At 43.8% G+C, this 17,242-nt stretch overlaps 1 protein-coding gene across 3 annotated transcripts; it reads right to left on the bottom strand.

The window, feature by feature from the left end:
* Positions 1-2,670: 2,670 nt before the first annotated feature.
* zmp:0000001174 (retinoic acid-induced protein 2) lies at positions 2,671-17,242 on the bottom strand. 3 transcript variants are annotated; one of them, XM_048251935.1, is made up of 2 exons: positions 16,894-17,242; positions 2,671-7,732 (listed from the first exon to the last, which is right to left on the bottom strand). In XM_048251935.1, the coding sequence occupies exon 2, from the start codon at positions 7,640-7,642 to the stop codon at positions 5,936-5,938; it is 1,707 nt and encodes a 568-aa protein (XP_048107892.1). In that variant the 5' UTR covers positions 7,643-7,732; positions 16,894-17,242; the 3' UTR covers positions 2,671-5,935. The 3 variants fall into 3 exon arrangements, with proteins under 3 accessions (XP_048107892.1, XP_048107891.1, XP_048107894.1); XM_048251934.1 differs by having other exon boundaries at positions 16,914-17,242; XM_048251937.1 differs by lacking the exon at positions 16,894-17,242 and adding an exon at positions 9,635-9,778.

Here is a 17,242-nt window from a genome sequence, read left to right as displayed (position 1 = left end):
GCATGAGTGATGTGCGTGATGTGCTGCATGAGTGCGTGTATGTGTGTGTAGTCGTTAACAGACGAGACCACGTTACCTCATCAAGTGTCACACGAGAGTGCAGTCCGCCGCCACCGCTCCTCGGTTTGGGCTCCAAAACCTGATAAAAAAAAAAAAAAAAAAAAAGAGAGCGCACACACATCCCACTGCCTATGTTTACAGAACTCTGGACACAACATGCACATCAACTCTGTGATGGTTCGTTCGTCTTCTGCTCTCAGGCCACCCCGCTGTTGTGCAAACATTCAGCAGCGGGGTGCGTTGTCATGGTCGTCGTCCCCCCTCCCCCTCCAGAAAGATGGATGCAGCCCTCCACTGAGCATTCGGTAATGGGGATGGGCGATGAAGACGGGCCGGAACGGTTTCTTAAGTCAACGTTGCCCCTCTGCTTTCGGAGTCGTCGTGGAAGACCGGCGGGGTGATGAATTGTCAAGCTAAATTATTTAGAAACTTTGTATCATTACAAATTATAAACGTTTCAGTTGGATAAGCAAGAAGTTTGTAAACGCTGGATAGTTTTATAACAGCTGGATTTGGGAGAGAACTGTTCTGCACTGCTTGTATAATGCCTCTTGAAAAGCCTTTTTCTACACCAAATAATAGACTATTTAAACAAGACCAACCAGAAAGGAAAAGACTTTTACTTCTCAGAACTCAGCACAGACAAATAGAGGGGTCAAGAGACACATTCAACAGACTAAAATGGTTTTGTGTGTTATGTTTTTGTTTAAAGGAAATCAGATCACTTACATTCCCCTCACTACTGGAAGTAACAACTTGGTTTATTGCACATGGCATTTTGGACATGTACTGCATCCTGGTTGTTTCTCATTTTCTGCCATCATTATTATCCCCATTATAACTATTACATAGCTTATATTTCTGGAAAATGACTGGTCACAGAGGGTGTTTCATTTGTGACACAAATTTGTCTCAATCCAGATGAAACTTACCTGTTTCTTTTGGGACTTCTGTGACTCCTCCAATCCCATTATACATACAGTGTATATGTATTCTTTTTTTTTCTCTCTCTCTCTCTGGGGTTCTGTTTTTCCATTTGTGAAAAAGAGAAAAAAGCTTGTTAAAAAATGTCCGTTGTGGTGACTTGCATGTGATTGCTTCTCATGAAGTAAGGAGTCCGAAGACCTCAACAGAAATGGAAACTTCCTCAGTGTAAGCTACTGTACAGATATGTGGAATGTCCTCACTTCATAGTGATTGATGATCATACAGTACAAAGTCACAACAGGGTAAGCCAGCAATACTGGACTTAACAGTTAAATGCAGACCACAGTTTTTATATGCGTAGCTTGAATCCAAGCTGACTGTCTAAGCTATTATTGTATACACAATATTATTGTATACACAATATTTAAGTGGAAAACAGTGACGTTTCTCATTCTTTTACAATTGAAGTGTCTGAGTTATGCTTTATTCTGTCCCTTGGATTCCCTTTTAGTTTTATTTCTTTTTGTTTAGTATGTTTCAATATTATGGTCTACGTGAAGAAGCATCCAGTGAAACCTACTTGTCATTGTCGCACTGATGATGATTTTCATGATTTCATTTACATGATTTTCAGTGTCGTACGAAACTGAATGTAGCCAAACAATGTCACAACATTGTGAAGGTCTCCTTATGTACTGGTGACTTGTGTCCTTGGTATTGACTGCGGATCCTGAGCTCCAGAATGTCGCCTCTTGAAGAAGACCCAGACCTAAATTTTGCAGTGGTGTGCGAGGATGAATTGCATCTCCAGATTACTAACCCCTGTTGTGCCGAGCACTTGACTACAGGTCCGTTTATTTGCAGCTTGTTTATTCCTGAGTTAGTCAGTCACTATAAATCTGCAGATGGCCTTGTTTTGTTTTTCTTTATTTATTTCGGAAGAGAGCTGTGATGGGCATATAGAGCTTCTGTATGACTACAAGGGCTTTTCCAGATAGCGTTTCGCTCTAGTGGTAAAACCAGTCAGAAAGCAACCAGACCTCCTGATCTAATAGAGACGTCCCATACATACATTGATGTTATCTATATCGACAAACAAACTTCTATAGTGTTTTATGGGTTTCACCATAAATATCAGCAACAGGAATGTACATTTTTGTAGAAAAGAAATATTTTAAGCATAACATATATGAAAGGGTAGAAAATGTGAAGTTAAGGGTGGTGGTTGGGGGGGGAGGGGGGTATTCTAGACAATGTATTTCATACTGCCTTTTAATACACTTGTAGCTGAGAACATGACCCTGCAAATTACTACATCAAAAAATGCCTTGCTTTACTTTGAGATCTCTCAGGTTGAAGTGTTTGTTTTGATCCGAATTTTGTAATTAAGCATTTCTGGGGTGTTTAATGTGTCACCTCTCTGTTTTAATAGTCGCTGTCCATCTGTTGAACTTTTTGTGATTTTTTTTTCTTTGTGCCATACATTAAACAAAAATGACTGTATGCCTGTCTGCTTTACCCTTTCTGAAAAAAAAAATTCCCCACCACATTTTTGCTTCAGACTCTAGCACACTTTGATCGATTATTCCAATAGTGATATGAGGACAGTAAATGTTACAAGTAACTTGCTAATTTCACCTTTGAAATGACTGAAGAACAGGACACCGAGCACACACCTTTTTGGTACAATTATTTAATTATGTAATAATTAAAGGGTGACACACCCTAACAAACACATTAACACAAGATTTTGAACAAATTAAAAGATGAAACGTTGCCAAACCATTTATTTTTTTCATTCATTTTTTCTTCACTTAATTTTTACAAAAAGTCATCATTTTCTGGTTACCTGTAGAAAATCCTCATTCAATACTTAAATACCAATACCTACAAAATATGTCTTGTACATTACAACAAGTATCAAGGACAACTCTTCCTGAAACATAAATAAATTCACGTAGTATACAAACAGTCTCAATGCTCCTTCCTTACTCAAAACAAAAAGCAAAAGCAAAATATGGCTCTGACGCAGTGGTTGTTTGTTGGTTGTCAAAAATAAAGGGAAAACGTACTTGGCATGGCAAGCTATCTAAGTCTTAACACTTGCCACCTGACTGCTAATGTGCAAGACTGTCAGCACAGATTCAAGTTTTAAAACACGCGAGTCCCATTTAAATGCAGTGAAGATGAAAGGAAATATTTTTTGTATCTTGCCGTTTCTTTTTTTAATTACATTTCTGTGCCAGAAAAGGGGTGAGGAATCTGCTGCTAATTTAGTCTATGTTGTTTTCTAGAGGAGAAGATTAGCAGTTTTGACGGAACTTTGAGGCATTTGTTTCCTTTTTACTGCCCTGTAAAAAGTTGCTCATTCAAACTAGCAAGCACATTACACCAGCATACCCAAAAGCATACATGTTTCTGTTCCCACAGTGGATCTGAGTGGTTTGTTTTTTGATTGACAGATTTATGCCACAGATTCACAGGATATTTCACAGAAATCTGAAACTGATTTATTCATTCACTCAACACGGTAGTACAGACATGGCATCATCAACAGGTCTACGTTTTCTGCAAAGCAAAGAAATAAATAACATCCTGTACGAAACCCTCCATTCACCAGTATCAAGTCCACAGTGCAAAAGGTGTTTTTTCATAGACACTTCAGCATAGTACTTTATAGTACGTCCATAATTCATGACCACCAACTGGCCTTTTTGTCTTCCATACTTCACAGTAGGTCATTTCAGTCATAGCCATTATTATGTACATGATGGACAGTGCACCCCAGGCCAAACCAATACTTCTTTGGCGTAGAGTTGAAACCATGAGCCCAAAGCTTACATCAATTTATTTTATTTCACATTGCCCCATAGTTTACCAGCTTAAGAGTATACTGTTTAAGGTGAGATATAAGCTGGTAGAGGGAATAAACTGGTGTGTTGTAATTCAATTCCAAACATGACCATTTTGAAATTTACCAACACAAGTTTATGTAACATCTATCAAATAAAGGCGCCCATTCATGTCAGATATTGAATTACCACTCTTTGGAGGAAAACATCTGAAGTTCTTCCCAGTTTTCTGAACCCCCCACCTCCCTCCCCCCTGTATTCCAAAAGCCAACATTTACATGTCAGTTTTCATTACAGCATGGGCTGCCATGGAAACGTCTTTCCGCCTTGGGTTAACACGCTCACATAAACACACTCAGTCTCTCATCAGCCCGTGAGATCATAAGATGCCATGATTACACAGTAAGACCATGAGGAAACAGACGGAGGCATGAAATACCACTTCAGAGATGGGAGGAGACACCATGCCCGACATTTTGTCTCCGACCATTGAGTGTCTATCTTCTTTGATTCACATAGTGTGACACACACACACACACACACACACACACACACACACACACACACACACACACACACACACACACACACAAACAATGTTACAAGTGAGAAATGAAAAGGGCATATCACAATGGAGTTGGGGAAAACCACAAACATTACAATGTATTGTTAAACTGTGCAAGTGGCAGACCTTTGCTGGATATTGCAAAATTGGGTATCACGCAAAATTTTGTTTTGTTTTATCACTTGCAACTAACAGATGTGAACAGGAACAGGATTCACTTAACTGATACATTTTGCAAATGCTGTCAGGGAAATCAGTATTTCTGTTTTCACATATGGTCTATTAAATTTTATAGATGAAAACATATGTCCCCCTTATTCAGAGAAGTTTGTATTCTGTCAAGCTAAATATCTGTTAGTTGCAAGTGACACGTTTGTGTCAAAGCTTGAAATTTCTGTGGTATTTTTTTGTGGTTGAAAAGGTCTATATGTATGATGTTGAAACTGCTCCTAATTAGCAATCAAATATCTATTTTCATTCACGCTGAAAAGTAACTTTGCAAAAAAGAACAGGGTCGGAAACTAGACAAAAACCAGAGGAGTGTGCTCACCCACATCATCAAATCATCATTTGTGTTTTTTCGCCATCTGCCCTTGAAGATAATTTTGTTTCGATTCTTGGGGGCAGGAAAGAAAAGACATTTTCTTTTCTCTCCCTTCTTTAGGATGAAATGATGAAAACTGTGCTTTGTTGCCACTGACAGCCATTTCCGATGTTCATTAAAGTTAATGAAAGTGAGGCCCGTGCCTCTGCCAAGTCATTATTAGCCTGCCATGCTAAGCCCGCTCTGCATCAAAGAAGATGCTCCGGTTGACTGAGCCACTGATTAATACAGCGATTTCCCACCATGGGTGAAGTTTAAAGGCCAACCCCCCACCCCACCCCACACACACACTCATTTCCTAGGCACAATAAAAAATAAAACCACATAAGGTAAAATTATATGGATATTTAGATCATAACACGCTGACTGTGTGTTAAACAGATATGTGATATGGATTTCCCTTGATTCCCGCGATATCAGATATTATGTGTTTGGGGGTGTTGGAGGAATTCACCACTGATGGCTCGAGGCAGCTGGCTGAGTTTCAGCACGGAGCCGCATGAATATTAATGTCTGATTAAACTCTGGGATAAGCCTCATGAATGATTCATGGATACATGTGACCGAAATGAAAAATGCTTGTTAGGCACATGCATCAGGAAGAGACCTCGAGTGAATTGTGCAGCAGTGTGTCATTTGGCTGCTGTCACAACTTTCCTTTCCGGGTGTCTTTTTGCCTTTGATGCATTCTCTGTGTTGTCGACGCAGCCCCTCCAATCATGCAACTGATTACGTTTAAAAGAACGGGGTCAAGTGCCTGTCTTGTGTACCAAAGACTGCTTGGACTGGCCTGAATTGTTTGGACAGACTGGAGAGTGTCCCAGAGCCTGGTTCGTGTTTGGACCCTCTAAGGCTGTCATGAATGTCTGCGAAATCCAAAAATGCTACGCTGCTCTCCCTCTCTCAGCACCTGCCAGTGCCGTGCCCTCACTTCCTGGGGAGAAAGGCTGCCAGTCGCTGTTTCTTTATTGGGAGAATGTGGATCTCCTGGGAGCTGACCTTTTTCAATTTGATGGATCTGTTCTTCGACATTTTTTTGAGTGGGTCGTTGGAATCGCTGCCCCGCTGGTCCCCCGGCATCCTGGGCAAGGCCGCGTAGCCACCCTGGCTGGCATCCCGCTTGATGGAGAAGTTTTTGGTGGAGACGCCAGAGAGACCCTTCAGTTTGCCACAGAAGATGGCCGGCATGGCATCCTTGACAGACACAATGACCTTGGCTGTCTGTGAAGTGCTGACAATCTCTATGTTCCCCCCTGCACCAAGCGCTCCGTCATGGACTGTACCGGCCATCGAGCTACTACCAGCGCTATCCACAACCCACTTGTGCTGCCGGCTAAACTCTAAGGACGCTAGGCCACTGAGGAGCTTCGAGTCCAGCTTGGGAGAGCACTCCACTGGCCGCAACACCCCTAAAGATATAGCTCCCGTGCCTATGTCCTCGCCCGAGTGACGGGTACGATCTCTCTCACCCTCCATGCTTCCGTTGGAACTGCAGGACTGGATACAGGTCTTTCTAACGCCACCAACGGACAGGTCAAGGACACTGTCTTGTTGGCATGGCACTTCCTGTTTTGTCTTTATGGGAGGTGCCCGGATCGACAGGTCCAGAACCTCTCCCTCTGGCACAGAAAGACAAGATGGCAAAGGAGACACGTGCATGGATGGGCCAGTCTCAACACTAGGTGATGGCATGCTAAGGCCAAAATCTTTTGTCGATGTCTGCGTACCCTGGCTCAAAGTACACACTGGCTTTGGGGGGTCTGGAGCCACTTTGGAGTCCTCTGCCTGCTGCGGGACAGGGATAGGGATGGGAATTGGGATAGGAAGAGGCACTGGTAGAGGGACGACGATGGGATAGGGGACCAGCAGGGTGGGTGGAGGCATCAGGGTAGCCAGTGGGGAGCTGTAGGGGTGGGAAAGGGGTGGTGGTGGGAAGAATCCAGTCGAGAAAAGGTCCGGCTGGGGGGAACCAGCAGAATGACAGGTGGGCGAAGGGTTCGCCTGGGAAGGGAAGAGGTCCTGCAGGATAGCAGCAAAGTTGGGGTTCTGCAGAAGGGTGAGCAAGCTCTGGTCCAACATGGGAGCTGCTCCTTTCTGATCCAACGATGGGGGTGGTGCGAGTGCCAACGAGGCATTCTGGCACAAGATGTTGTTTGGTAAGGAGAGGGTAGGACAGCCTGCTTGCTGCAGGAGCTGCGGCGTTAGGTGCTGGAAGACCTGCTGCTCCAGCACCAGAGGCAGGGAGACGGGACCTTGGGCGGTGACCAAGTACGGCGCTGTGCCCGGTTGCGCCACCTGTGGGCCAGCTGTGCCTGCCAGAATAGGCAACATCATTGGACTGTCCCCCAGGCAGATGGGCTGAAGAACCGTGGTGGCCATTTTGAGAGCAACCCCTCCTGGCGAGTCAGCTGTCTGAGTTACAACAGGCGTCGTGCCAGGCACACCCAACATTGGCGAGAGGGACCTCTTGGTCAAGGTTGGTGAGCCAACATTCCATGCCTCGTTAGGAATGACAGGATTCCCGTCATCTTCTAATTTACCAATGCCCTCTCCTACGGTTCCTCCAGTGGAGCACATTTCGCCTTGCGTGCTCCCCATGTCCACAGGAATGCTGTCCTTGTAGGGGTCCTCCATGGCCTCTGGTTATTGAGATCTTCTTCAGCTGCTGGTGGGTGACAAATGCATGATATTCCTTCACTTTTCTGAAGGTGGTCTTTGTCAATCCTGGAAGAGGAGGAAAACACAAAATAGATGTTTGAGAGGGAAAATTGCATGCAGTGCACTGCATTAGCCCAAGATGTTGATTATGGCCCTAAACAGCATTCATATAAATAGAGAATCAAGACATTTTCCAGGGCCTCCCTTGGATGCGTGAACCATCTGGTTGCTACAAGAATTAGAGATTAGTATGATGTAACTGCATGAGTCCACAATCAACCCCGAAACATAGTGATACAGGAGAGGCCAAGCCCAGACAGAGAGCTTCAGCGTATCTACCATGAAAAAAGGAAGTATGGCTTTAATTCTACGAGGGGGAGGGGAAGGGGATTAAATCAAATTAACTCTTAGGGAGTCTTGGTTATTTGTTTATATGCCAGTGTGTGTGTGTGTGTGGAGTGTGTGTGTGTGTGTGTGGAATTTATTACATAAAATGCTGGCGCTGACTAAACTAAAGCCTCCCTTTGGCAGACAGACAGACAGAGGGAGAGAGATATATGGAGAGTGAGACAGAGAAGGGAAAGAGAGAAACAGAGAAGGAGAGGGAGAGTATGACGGGGGAGGCTGAAAGAGGTGCAGAGCCAAACACACGGACGCCACGCTATTGTAAACAGTCTCGTTTTTTTCCAAAGCAAGAGAGTTTTTTTTCTTCTTGAGCATAATAAGTTCATATTAACAAAAAGAACACTCTTTGCTAGCTACTTAGCATTTATACAGAGATGACTTTATGTGTGTTGAACATAAAAGCCATGAATAAAAATACATTGATTTTGTATTTTCTATGTAGAAAGCAACTTTAAAAGAACAACTGGGGAAATAGCAGCTACATAAAGCCATTATATAATTACATAGTTTCTGAGTGCATTTACCATGGTTTAGTAGCAACTAAAAACATGACCCTTTTATCTAAATAGTCCTTGCTTACTGACAAAATATTCTCTTGGTAATTCCAGAGTGGTGATATAAATTTGAGACTGGTGGGAAAAAATCAGTCACATCCCCATGACATTTAGCTGGAGGGCCTTATCTTGAAGGACCACTGGGCTTATCTGTGTGCTTTCAGTTCCTTTCATAAACAAAGAGGCATATGGGCAGACGAGCACATATAAAGGCTGCCAGACTGACTCAGGATCAGGCCTCCTCTCTCGTCCCTGCGTTAAACCCTCTGGCATGTCTCCGGACCCCTGAACCCAGAGCAGTGGGACTCGGATTGAGGGTGGCGGGGGCAATAATAGTTATATTTTTTCTGTCCATGGCATGCCTGGTTCCCCCTGATTACAAACGCAGAGAGCATTTTACTGTCCTATACCTTCTCTCTTCCAACTTCCCTCTCTCTCCCCCCCCATCCTACTCCCCTCCTAAGGCTTAAGCCCCCAGTTAAAGAGGTTAAGCTCGGGGTAATAAGCCATGTGCAGTTACTTGCTGGGGGGAAGCTTTTCATTTGAACACACAGACAGCCTATGGTGAGCTATATTCTGAAAAAAAAATCTAAATATACGGGATACATTTATACCGAAGGCTTTGAGGCCAGTTGGAACTCAAGAAGAAATATGTTATACTGCCCTGAAACCTGCCATTTGCGGGGCAGTGCTTGTGAAATACATTTGTACACAGTGCCTCAGCCCGTGTTGGCAGTCTAAAGGAAAAAAAATCCTAAATTAGGTCACAGGCTAAGTGGATGCATATGTTTAATGAGAACCACAACAGAATCTGTTCCTTCAGATAAAAAAAAAAAAACACATTTACAACAAAATTGTCAGCGGGGTGAGACCAACTAAATTTATGACGGGGAATTTATAAAGGGGTCTTTTCTGGGAGAATTCACCAACCGCCATATTGTGTTTTAAGGCCAGTGAATGTATGAAGGTGCAGAGTGTGTATGGAGAGAGAAAGAGACATTTCACAGACCTGTCTTCAATTTATCGACAACATGTGACATTGTACTCTCCTTGCCAAGGACTGCAATTCATCAGATCAATAACCTGGCAAAAAACCTGAGGTTGTTTGTATCAAAGTGTTTGGAAAACAAATGCATGTGTCCCGAATGCTATTAGTCCCATGAATCTCACTCTGTTGGTCTAATGTCTGTGAGTCAGCCGGCCAAAACTCTAGACATAAATCCAAAGTGAGCAAGAGAGGGAAAAAGTCTATAAATTATAATCCCAAGTTGGAAAGGCAACAAGGTGGGTCGTCGGCATTCGAGATGATTTATCCCTTAAGATATTGCATTCCAGCTGAGAATCTTGTAAAATCCAACCAATGAATAGCGCCGACTCGCTTCCATTTACGCACAAAGCCTCTGAAAAAAAAAATACTGAGACCAAATCTACAATTAACTGTCCTGCCTACACTTGTTAACTATTGCCGTCTGTGTCACTATAAGACTCTGAGTGCTATTATCGTAGCCTTTTATATTTAGAACAGCCAAGTCATACACAGCCTGCTGTTAAAAACACAAACAATGAAACCACCACACTTTTCATTTCAGCACTGTTTGGAGGGCACATTATTATACCACCAGAACCACCACCATTTTCCAATCAGTTTGGGATTAAACACTGGAGTATATACATTAAATAATCAAAAACACATTCAAATGCCCAGAAGTATCACATAAAATGTGACAAGAAAAAGGATAACCCAAACCCTGGTAGCACGCTAGTAACTGTAAAGTGATTTTTTTTTCTGCACAGACCAGACACAGTTGTCATGCCAACGCTGCTCTAATAAATCCATCATTGGATTTTTCTGGTGGCGTGGACATTCGGCGTCCTTCCCCTCATTGATTCCAGCTTGTTTGGGGGAGGTAGCTCTGTTGGTGGCAGAGTGCTCCATCGTCCAAAGCAGCCTCATCATCATCTTTTGATCTGCCACACAGGCCATAGCAAGTGAAGAGCTAGCAACAAAGGCCACTTTTCATACTAGCCTTAAGCAAAACAAAAGACACGGACAGTAAATAAACAAACTCCAGTGTGCTGAATGAAAAACGCTGACCAATAAAAAACAAACCTAAAAAGAGAGGCCTGGAGAGTGGAGTTCGATGAGGTGCCAGAAATTTATCATGAGAGAGAGAGAGGGACTCCCGATGGGCCAAGCCACCAGAGGCCTTTACACGCCACATCTCGACAAAATGGCTGCCATGTGGAACTCAGCTCTAGCAGGCAGTGCTGTGGTGAAGCTCCCTTTCCCTCAGGGTTTGTTTTCTATTGTACTGTGGCACAGCCATGACGCAGTAACAGGACTGTGATAGATTAGATCTGTAATTCTTCAGGGAGACAGCCCACAATCCTCTTGTTTCCACTCAGCAAAGCTATGGGATGGGCTATGGACAGTGCTCTCCTTGAAAGAAAAAAGGGCTACTTGGTTGTGTGTCCTAGCAGACGCATAGATTCACAAACAAACACACACACACACACACACACACACACATACCATGATCTAATGCAAGCATGTGTGTATTTATAGCATCAACTCTTTGTGCTTAAACCTTGGCCTTCTCTCAGCTCTGGCAGACACCGTGGCTGTATTTATAGTGTCTATAAATGGGAGGTGTCCACTCCGTATGAATGATAGTGTATGAGATCATCAAAGTGAACATGGACATAATAACCCCTATGTGCACACATGCAAAGACTACACAAACACACACACACACACACACACACACACACACACACAAACACACACACACAATAGACACAGAGTCCATGTTTAAGCAGCTGGTTGTCAGTGTTAGCCTCTGTTGGCACCGACAGTGAAACAGAATGCCACCGCACTGCAAGACGGAGCACTCCTGGGTAAACTCCCTTTGAGGTGGACGCACTCACGGGTGTTGAACCCAGGTCAGTGGGTACTGACTTTGGCCATGTGGAACGCTTTCTTTCAGCTGACTGGGCTTTGGCTGGTCAGACAGCACTGCTGCACCGAGAGCTTCATGCTTCACTGATCTCTCGCTCTCCCTCTCTCTCCAACCCTCTCTAGCTCCCTCCCACCCACCCCAACACCCAACACCCAACACCCCTGCTCGGATCATGTGAGTGCAGTTCTGTTGTATCCCTGTTACAGACACTTGAAAAACCACTAGAGGAAGAAGGAGAAATACAGTGACAAAGACGGATTAGTAAGCAAGACTTTGAGTCATCCCGCTGATCACAATGACAAGGAGCCACCACCATCTTGACTTGTCTGATCCGTATTTAAAACATTTAGTCATCAAACGGTGTTCTGCCAGAGATAACGCAGGGATGATGAAATTAGCTGAAAACAGGCCACTAATTCCTGGGAAACACGGGAGAAGAGAATAAAGGAGGGAGAAGATAGTGGAGCAGCGGCGAGCAGAAGGCCAATCGGGAGCGCCAGCTGCCTGGCTCTTCTTGCCTCATTAGCGTTTACATTGATTCATGCAGCAGATGCTCTAAAGTGACTTGCAAGGCAGAACTCACTTTTACACACCAGGCGCTAGGTCCTCTGTGAGCGTCAGGCGCACCACCCAGAGCAACCCATCCCCTGCCCAGTAAAAACGGCAGCAGAGGCTTCCTGGCACCCAGCTATGAGCTCACTCCAACAGTCAGTGAGCCCACCTGCTGAACAGGCCAGGAGCCCCCACCCCTCTAACCCCCCAACCCCCCTCGTCCAAACCCTATCAGGACCACCTCAGAGGCCAGACCTGCAGAACATGTGCTGATCTTATCACAGAGAGAGAGAGCCTCATTTGGGCTGCCTAGGGCTCCTGTGCTCTGCGCCAGATCTCTGGACTTACATCAGTCCCCGGCCGCCTCACATGAGCCGAGAGAGCAGGGCCTGGAACATTTCAGCAATTACGGCACCGGAGGCCCAAGACTGGTAGTTCATCTTGTGCACAGACACATACACACACACACGTGCAAACACACATGGATATTATCTGCACAACGTGCATTCAGCCGTATTCTTTACCCTACACTTTAACACAATGAGCAATGAAAATATACACACACATACAGACACTGGCACAGGCGCACGCACGCGGGCATACATGCATGCAAGCAGGCTATGTTAATAATTAGAGTGAAGACCAAAGGAACGGGAGGAAATGGTAGTGAAGGTGCCGAAGTTGCTTGTTAACTGTCGGAGGCTGTCTATGAAAAACGCATTACCATTAAAATGACCTCTCCTCAACGACCGTTACCTGACCAGAATATTAACACGCTGGTTGACCTCTGACCCTGTTAACACTGCAATGTCACCACTTGACCCCAGGAAGATCATTCCAAAGATCATTCTGAGGTCATCTGATTGTCATTTTTCCATTTCCAGGGACAACCTGGAAGCTATAAATACCATGTGGTACAACAGGTCTTTAATTAAATATGAGGTAATACAACCACCAGCTCAGAAACTGGAGCATCTGTTATTGCGCAGTCATGATCATTACAGCAATGTGGCTAATAGCCATTCCATCCTCACTGCAACTCAACACCACTATTATGACAGGGACTTAGTGAGTGTCATGTATAGTGTTTCAAATGCAACATGGGTTTCCTGGAAGAAACTGGTGGTAAGGGTGGTGGTGGTGGTGGAGGGCGAAGGCCTGTAACGCCAATGCAGCCACTGTGACTCCACAACGAGAAGCTGGGTGGGGGGGGGGGGTTGGACTGGGCTGAGCAACAACAAATCGAGACACTCACACAACCAATGCTGCGTGCTGAAAGGACCACATTGGATTCCTGCCCCCTTTTTCTGTAATAGTTTCCACATTTCACTCTCCCTTTTGAGGGGGTTGCGCTCTAAATAGCGTTAACTCGCAGGGAAGAAAAACAACAAACTGCTCACGCCGTACCCTGATGCAGAGGAGAGAACGACTGATAGAACATTCTAAACATTCTGCTGCCATCAGTTCCTTGTGTTCTTTGTATTTACTTCCCCTCTCATCTCACAGAATCGATAAAGAGGATCTTGGTGGCTTGGCAGCTGGTGCTTTGGTGCTTGTCTGCTGTAAGCTAACTACCATGGACAAATTCATCAGCTCTTCAAACAAGCCGTAATGCAATAAACACAACAGTTCTGGAAAAGATGGATAGCCATTTAGGTAATGAATGCAGAATAACAGGGACACAACAAATGGGGGAAAGACTGAGTATGTATCTAAACAAAGTGAACCAAATGTTGGTGGCTGAGGGCAGGATGTTACAAACCTAAACCAACAAGCCATCTGATAGACATCTACTCTTGTTCCCTCTTATCATAGGTACACATTAAAGCCTTATCTCATATGTCATTGGAATACTCCGCAGTTATCCTCTCTCTCTCTCTCTCTCTCTCTCTCTCTTTCTCATCATCTCTCTCACACACACACACTCACACACACACACACAATGTTTCTGTGTTTGTTTCACTCTCTTCAGTGTCGCTTTGTCTGGCTTAATTGCATGCATTTCAGTCTGCATCTTTAAGTATCACATTCTTCCTACATCCCTCATGCAATATACCGTATACCCTCTAGAAGATGCTCTTATTGTTACTGTCCATGACACAATTCTCCACAAAATTCTGCACTTACACACCATACCATCATGATTCAGCTGACACATTAAAGTGTAAGACCCTTCCTTACCTTTTATCACCACCTCAGGGTCTGAATTTTTTCACATCAGACAGCTTAAGTTTATTTGCCCCACCTTACCTATACCCAAATCAAACGAAAAACACCCCACCTTGCAGGATGATAAAGCTAATAGCCTCTTCTCCTGGCCAAACAAAAACCAGAGAAGGGCAAAGCTCCTGAGTATAATCTGAGATTAGATGAGTGACCAGGAATTAAATCCACCAATAGTCTGTTTTTCGAAGGCCTGCCTGATGGTCAGTTTGACAGTTTTCCCATTTCTGAGATTGCAATAGTTACAGTAAATAAGAAATGCCATGAAAAGGGTAAAGTGTCATTGTACTAAGAAACACCTTGTGGACCAGTTGTATAATACAAGAAATAGACCACTCTAACCTGACAGGACAAAACTCACCAGACGGTACGACATTTGAAGAGTGTTTGCAGAGAAGCATTAAGAAGCATTTTGTGACAGAGCGTCACAAAATGCTTCTTAAACAGTTTTGTTAGTGAAGACAGCAAGCTACTGCGCTGCTCCATCACTAAATCAGCCAAGGTCAGTGTGTGTGTGTGTGTGTGTGTGTGTGTGTCAGCAAAAACTGACCACCTTTCTGACCTGGTGCACTTCCCAACTGCGTTGACCAATAAACTGCAAACACAAGCTAATGCTTTTAAAGGCACATATGCGAGTCAATGAAGTGCAGGACCACTGATCAGCTACAGCTGAACATTTAGTGTGCACATAAATACTGTTGAGTAAGACGGTAACCCTGACACCACTTAACCCCCTGACCTTGACTGCTCTAGTGATGGAGCAGCACAGTAGCCTGCTGTCTTCACTAACAAAACTGTTTAAGAAGCATTTTGTGATGCTCTCTGCCTCTCACCAAGGACCACAAATTTAATCTGGAGGAATGTCTGGATTTAGTGACGCGCTGGGCAATCACAATGCTGCATTGATTTAATATAAAGCATTCCTTTATTTATCTTGCTTTGACGGGCCAAGCTCAGGCCTTGTCCAACACTGACTGCCAGGCATAGCAAACATGTGAGTAACATTTTGTCTGAGTCTGATAAGACAGCACCTCTCTGTCCTTTGATACTGATAATGTGTTTTTGATGTGAGGTTCAGTGAGTCTTTAAAACAAGGGAAAACGAATTAATGACTCCTGATGATTGATAGACATCTACTTTGTATTTATATAACATGAGAGAACTTAACAACAAACTGAATCTATCATCATTACTCTTGAGTTTGGAACCTGTATCCATAATCAGCTCAATCTTGTAAAAAATGACAGTCACTAATACTGTTGTATTTAACAGCATGCGTGAATATGGACCTAAATAACTGAAACATAGGGCATTGGGCAATATTGTGAAAAAGAAGTAGCCTACATTAGAATACTTTCGTGTTTAGCTGAATCCCTCTTTTAGGGGGAGCTACAACACGCACCAAACGGTAATGTATTCGCTACAGAAAAGCAAGATGTGTATAATTAGCGATAGGCCTCCTCCTTCAGGCGATGGCTGCAACCAATCAGCAATAAAAGACACACACAAAGAACATTGTCTGCTTACATTACTAGTCAAATTTCAAGTCTGAAATAGGCTACAAATTAGCAGATATTGTCAGTGTACTTGACGTATATTTTCAAGAAAACATCTCACAGACTACCATCACAATGAATTTCAGGATCAAAATTAAGACAAATGTTGTTGAGAACATTACAACAATAAATGTGAATATGATGGAACTGGTCGTGGTTATCAGGATAAAAAATTGCCTATCCAATAGTCTACTCAGTTTCTTGGCCGACTGTAGGAGTGCTGATAGTATCATTAACGATGCGCCTCCGGGTACAAAGTCTCGTGTTGGACATGTTCACCACACATCTGTCTTATTAGCATTAGACTATCTGCCAATCCTCCAAAAGAACATCTAGGCCTACTCCTCATATAAAATCTGTTCGGAAAAGGTTATGACCATAGACTACACATAACAAAACACGCCTGTTGCCAAAGAATCACATTTGTTTTGTTTACTGTACATAAAACATGTACACGACAGCCCAGCTCTCAGCTCATTGTTCGGTCCTCTCAGGTAATTCGTTGCCTCGTCCTAATTCTGATAGCCCTGGGGCGAAGTAGTCTACAACTGCACAACAATCGGTTATTTCCATGGCTTATAACGTGGGCCTTCTCCATTTCTGACAATTAAATGACTGTCACAGAGAAATAGTGCCAGATGATGGTAAAACATGTTCTGCCTCTTTAAGGCATGCAGCCTTTTAAACCCGGCGGATAACGCACCTGCGTGGCAAAATGAACCTGTAAAAGCATTTCCACCACATAATTAATAATCGATAGATTGTTACGTATTAACTTGGTGTTGAACTAAATACCACAGTCGAATATGTGTTGTACACGCGCTACAAATGTAGCCTACAGATAGCCTTCCATGCGCAATAACGGGATAAGACTATAGACGTTTGGATGTAGCCTAATGCATTCTATTTTATTGCTATTATGTCATCCGACTGTGTTGATACAATTACACCATATTTCTGTCTTATTGGACACCTACATCAGAAACTCACAGCCTACCCTTCAGTTGGTTTTCAGGTCCAGCCTCAAAATAACGGCAAGCAATCGGGGATATCCTTAATCACGCATTATTCCAGGCTTCTCTCCGTCTCCGTTTCATGCATCCGCGCAGCACCACCAATTGCTCGTTTTCCCTCAAGTCTGCGACACCGCGACAGTTTCTGACTGTGCACAGAAAATACACGTTGACGTCCAGGCCAGACCACTGTGCACCAAGCAGTGGATATAGGGTACAACGCATATGATTGCTGACAAAAGCGGGGCTGATGGACACTACGGCTAAATAGTCCCGATGCTGCTGCAAGGAAACTCGCTCTTCCACCCCCTGA

Source organism: Alosa alosa, chromosome 9 (assembly GCF_017589495.1).
Source record: "Alosa alosa isolate M-15738 ecotype Scorff River chromosome 9, AALO_Geno_1.1, whole genome shotgun sequence".
Taxonomy (NCBI): Eukaryota; Metazoa; Chordata; class Actinopteri; order Clupeiformes; family Clupeidae; genus Alosa; species Alosa alosa.
This window is presented reverse-complemented; position numbering and strand designations above follow the sequence as displayed.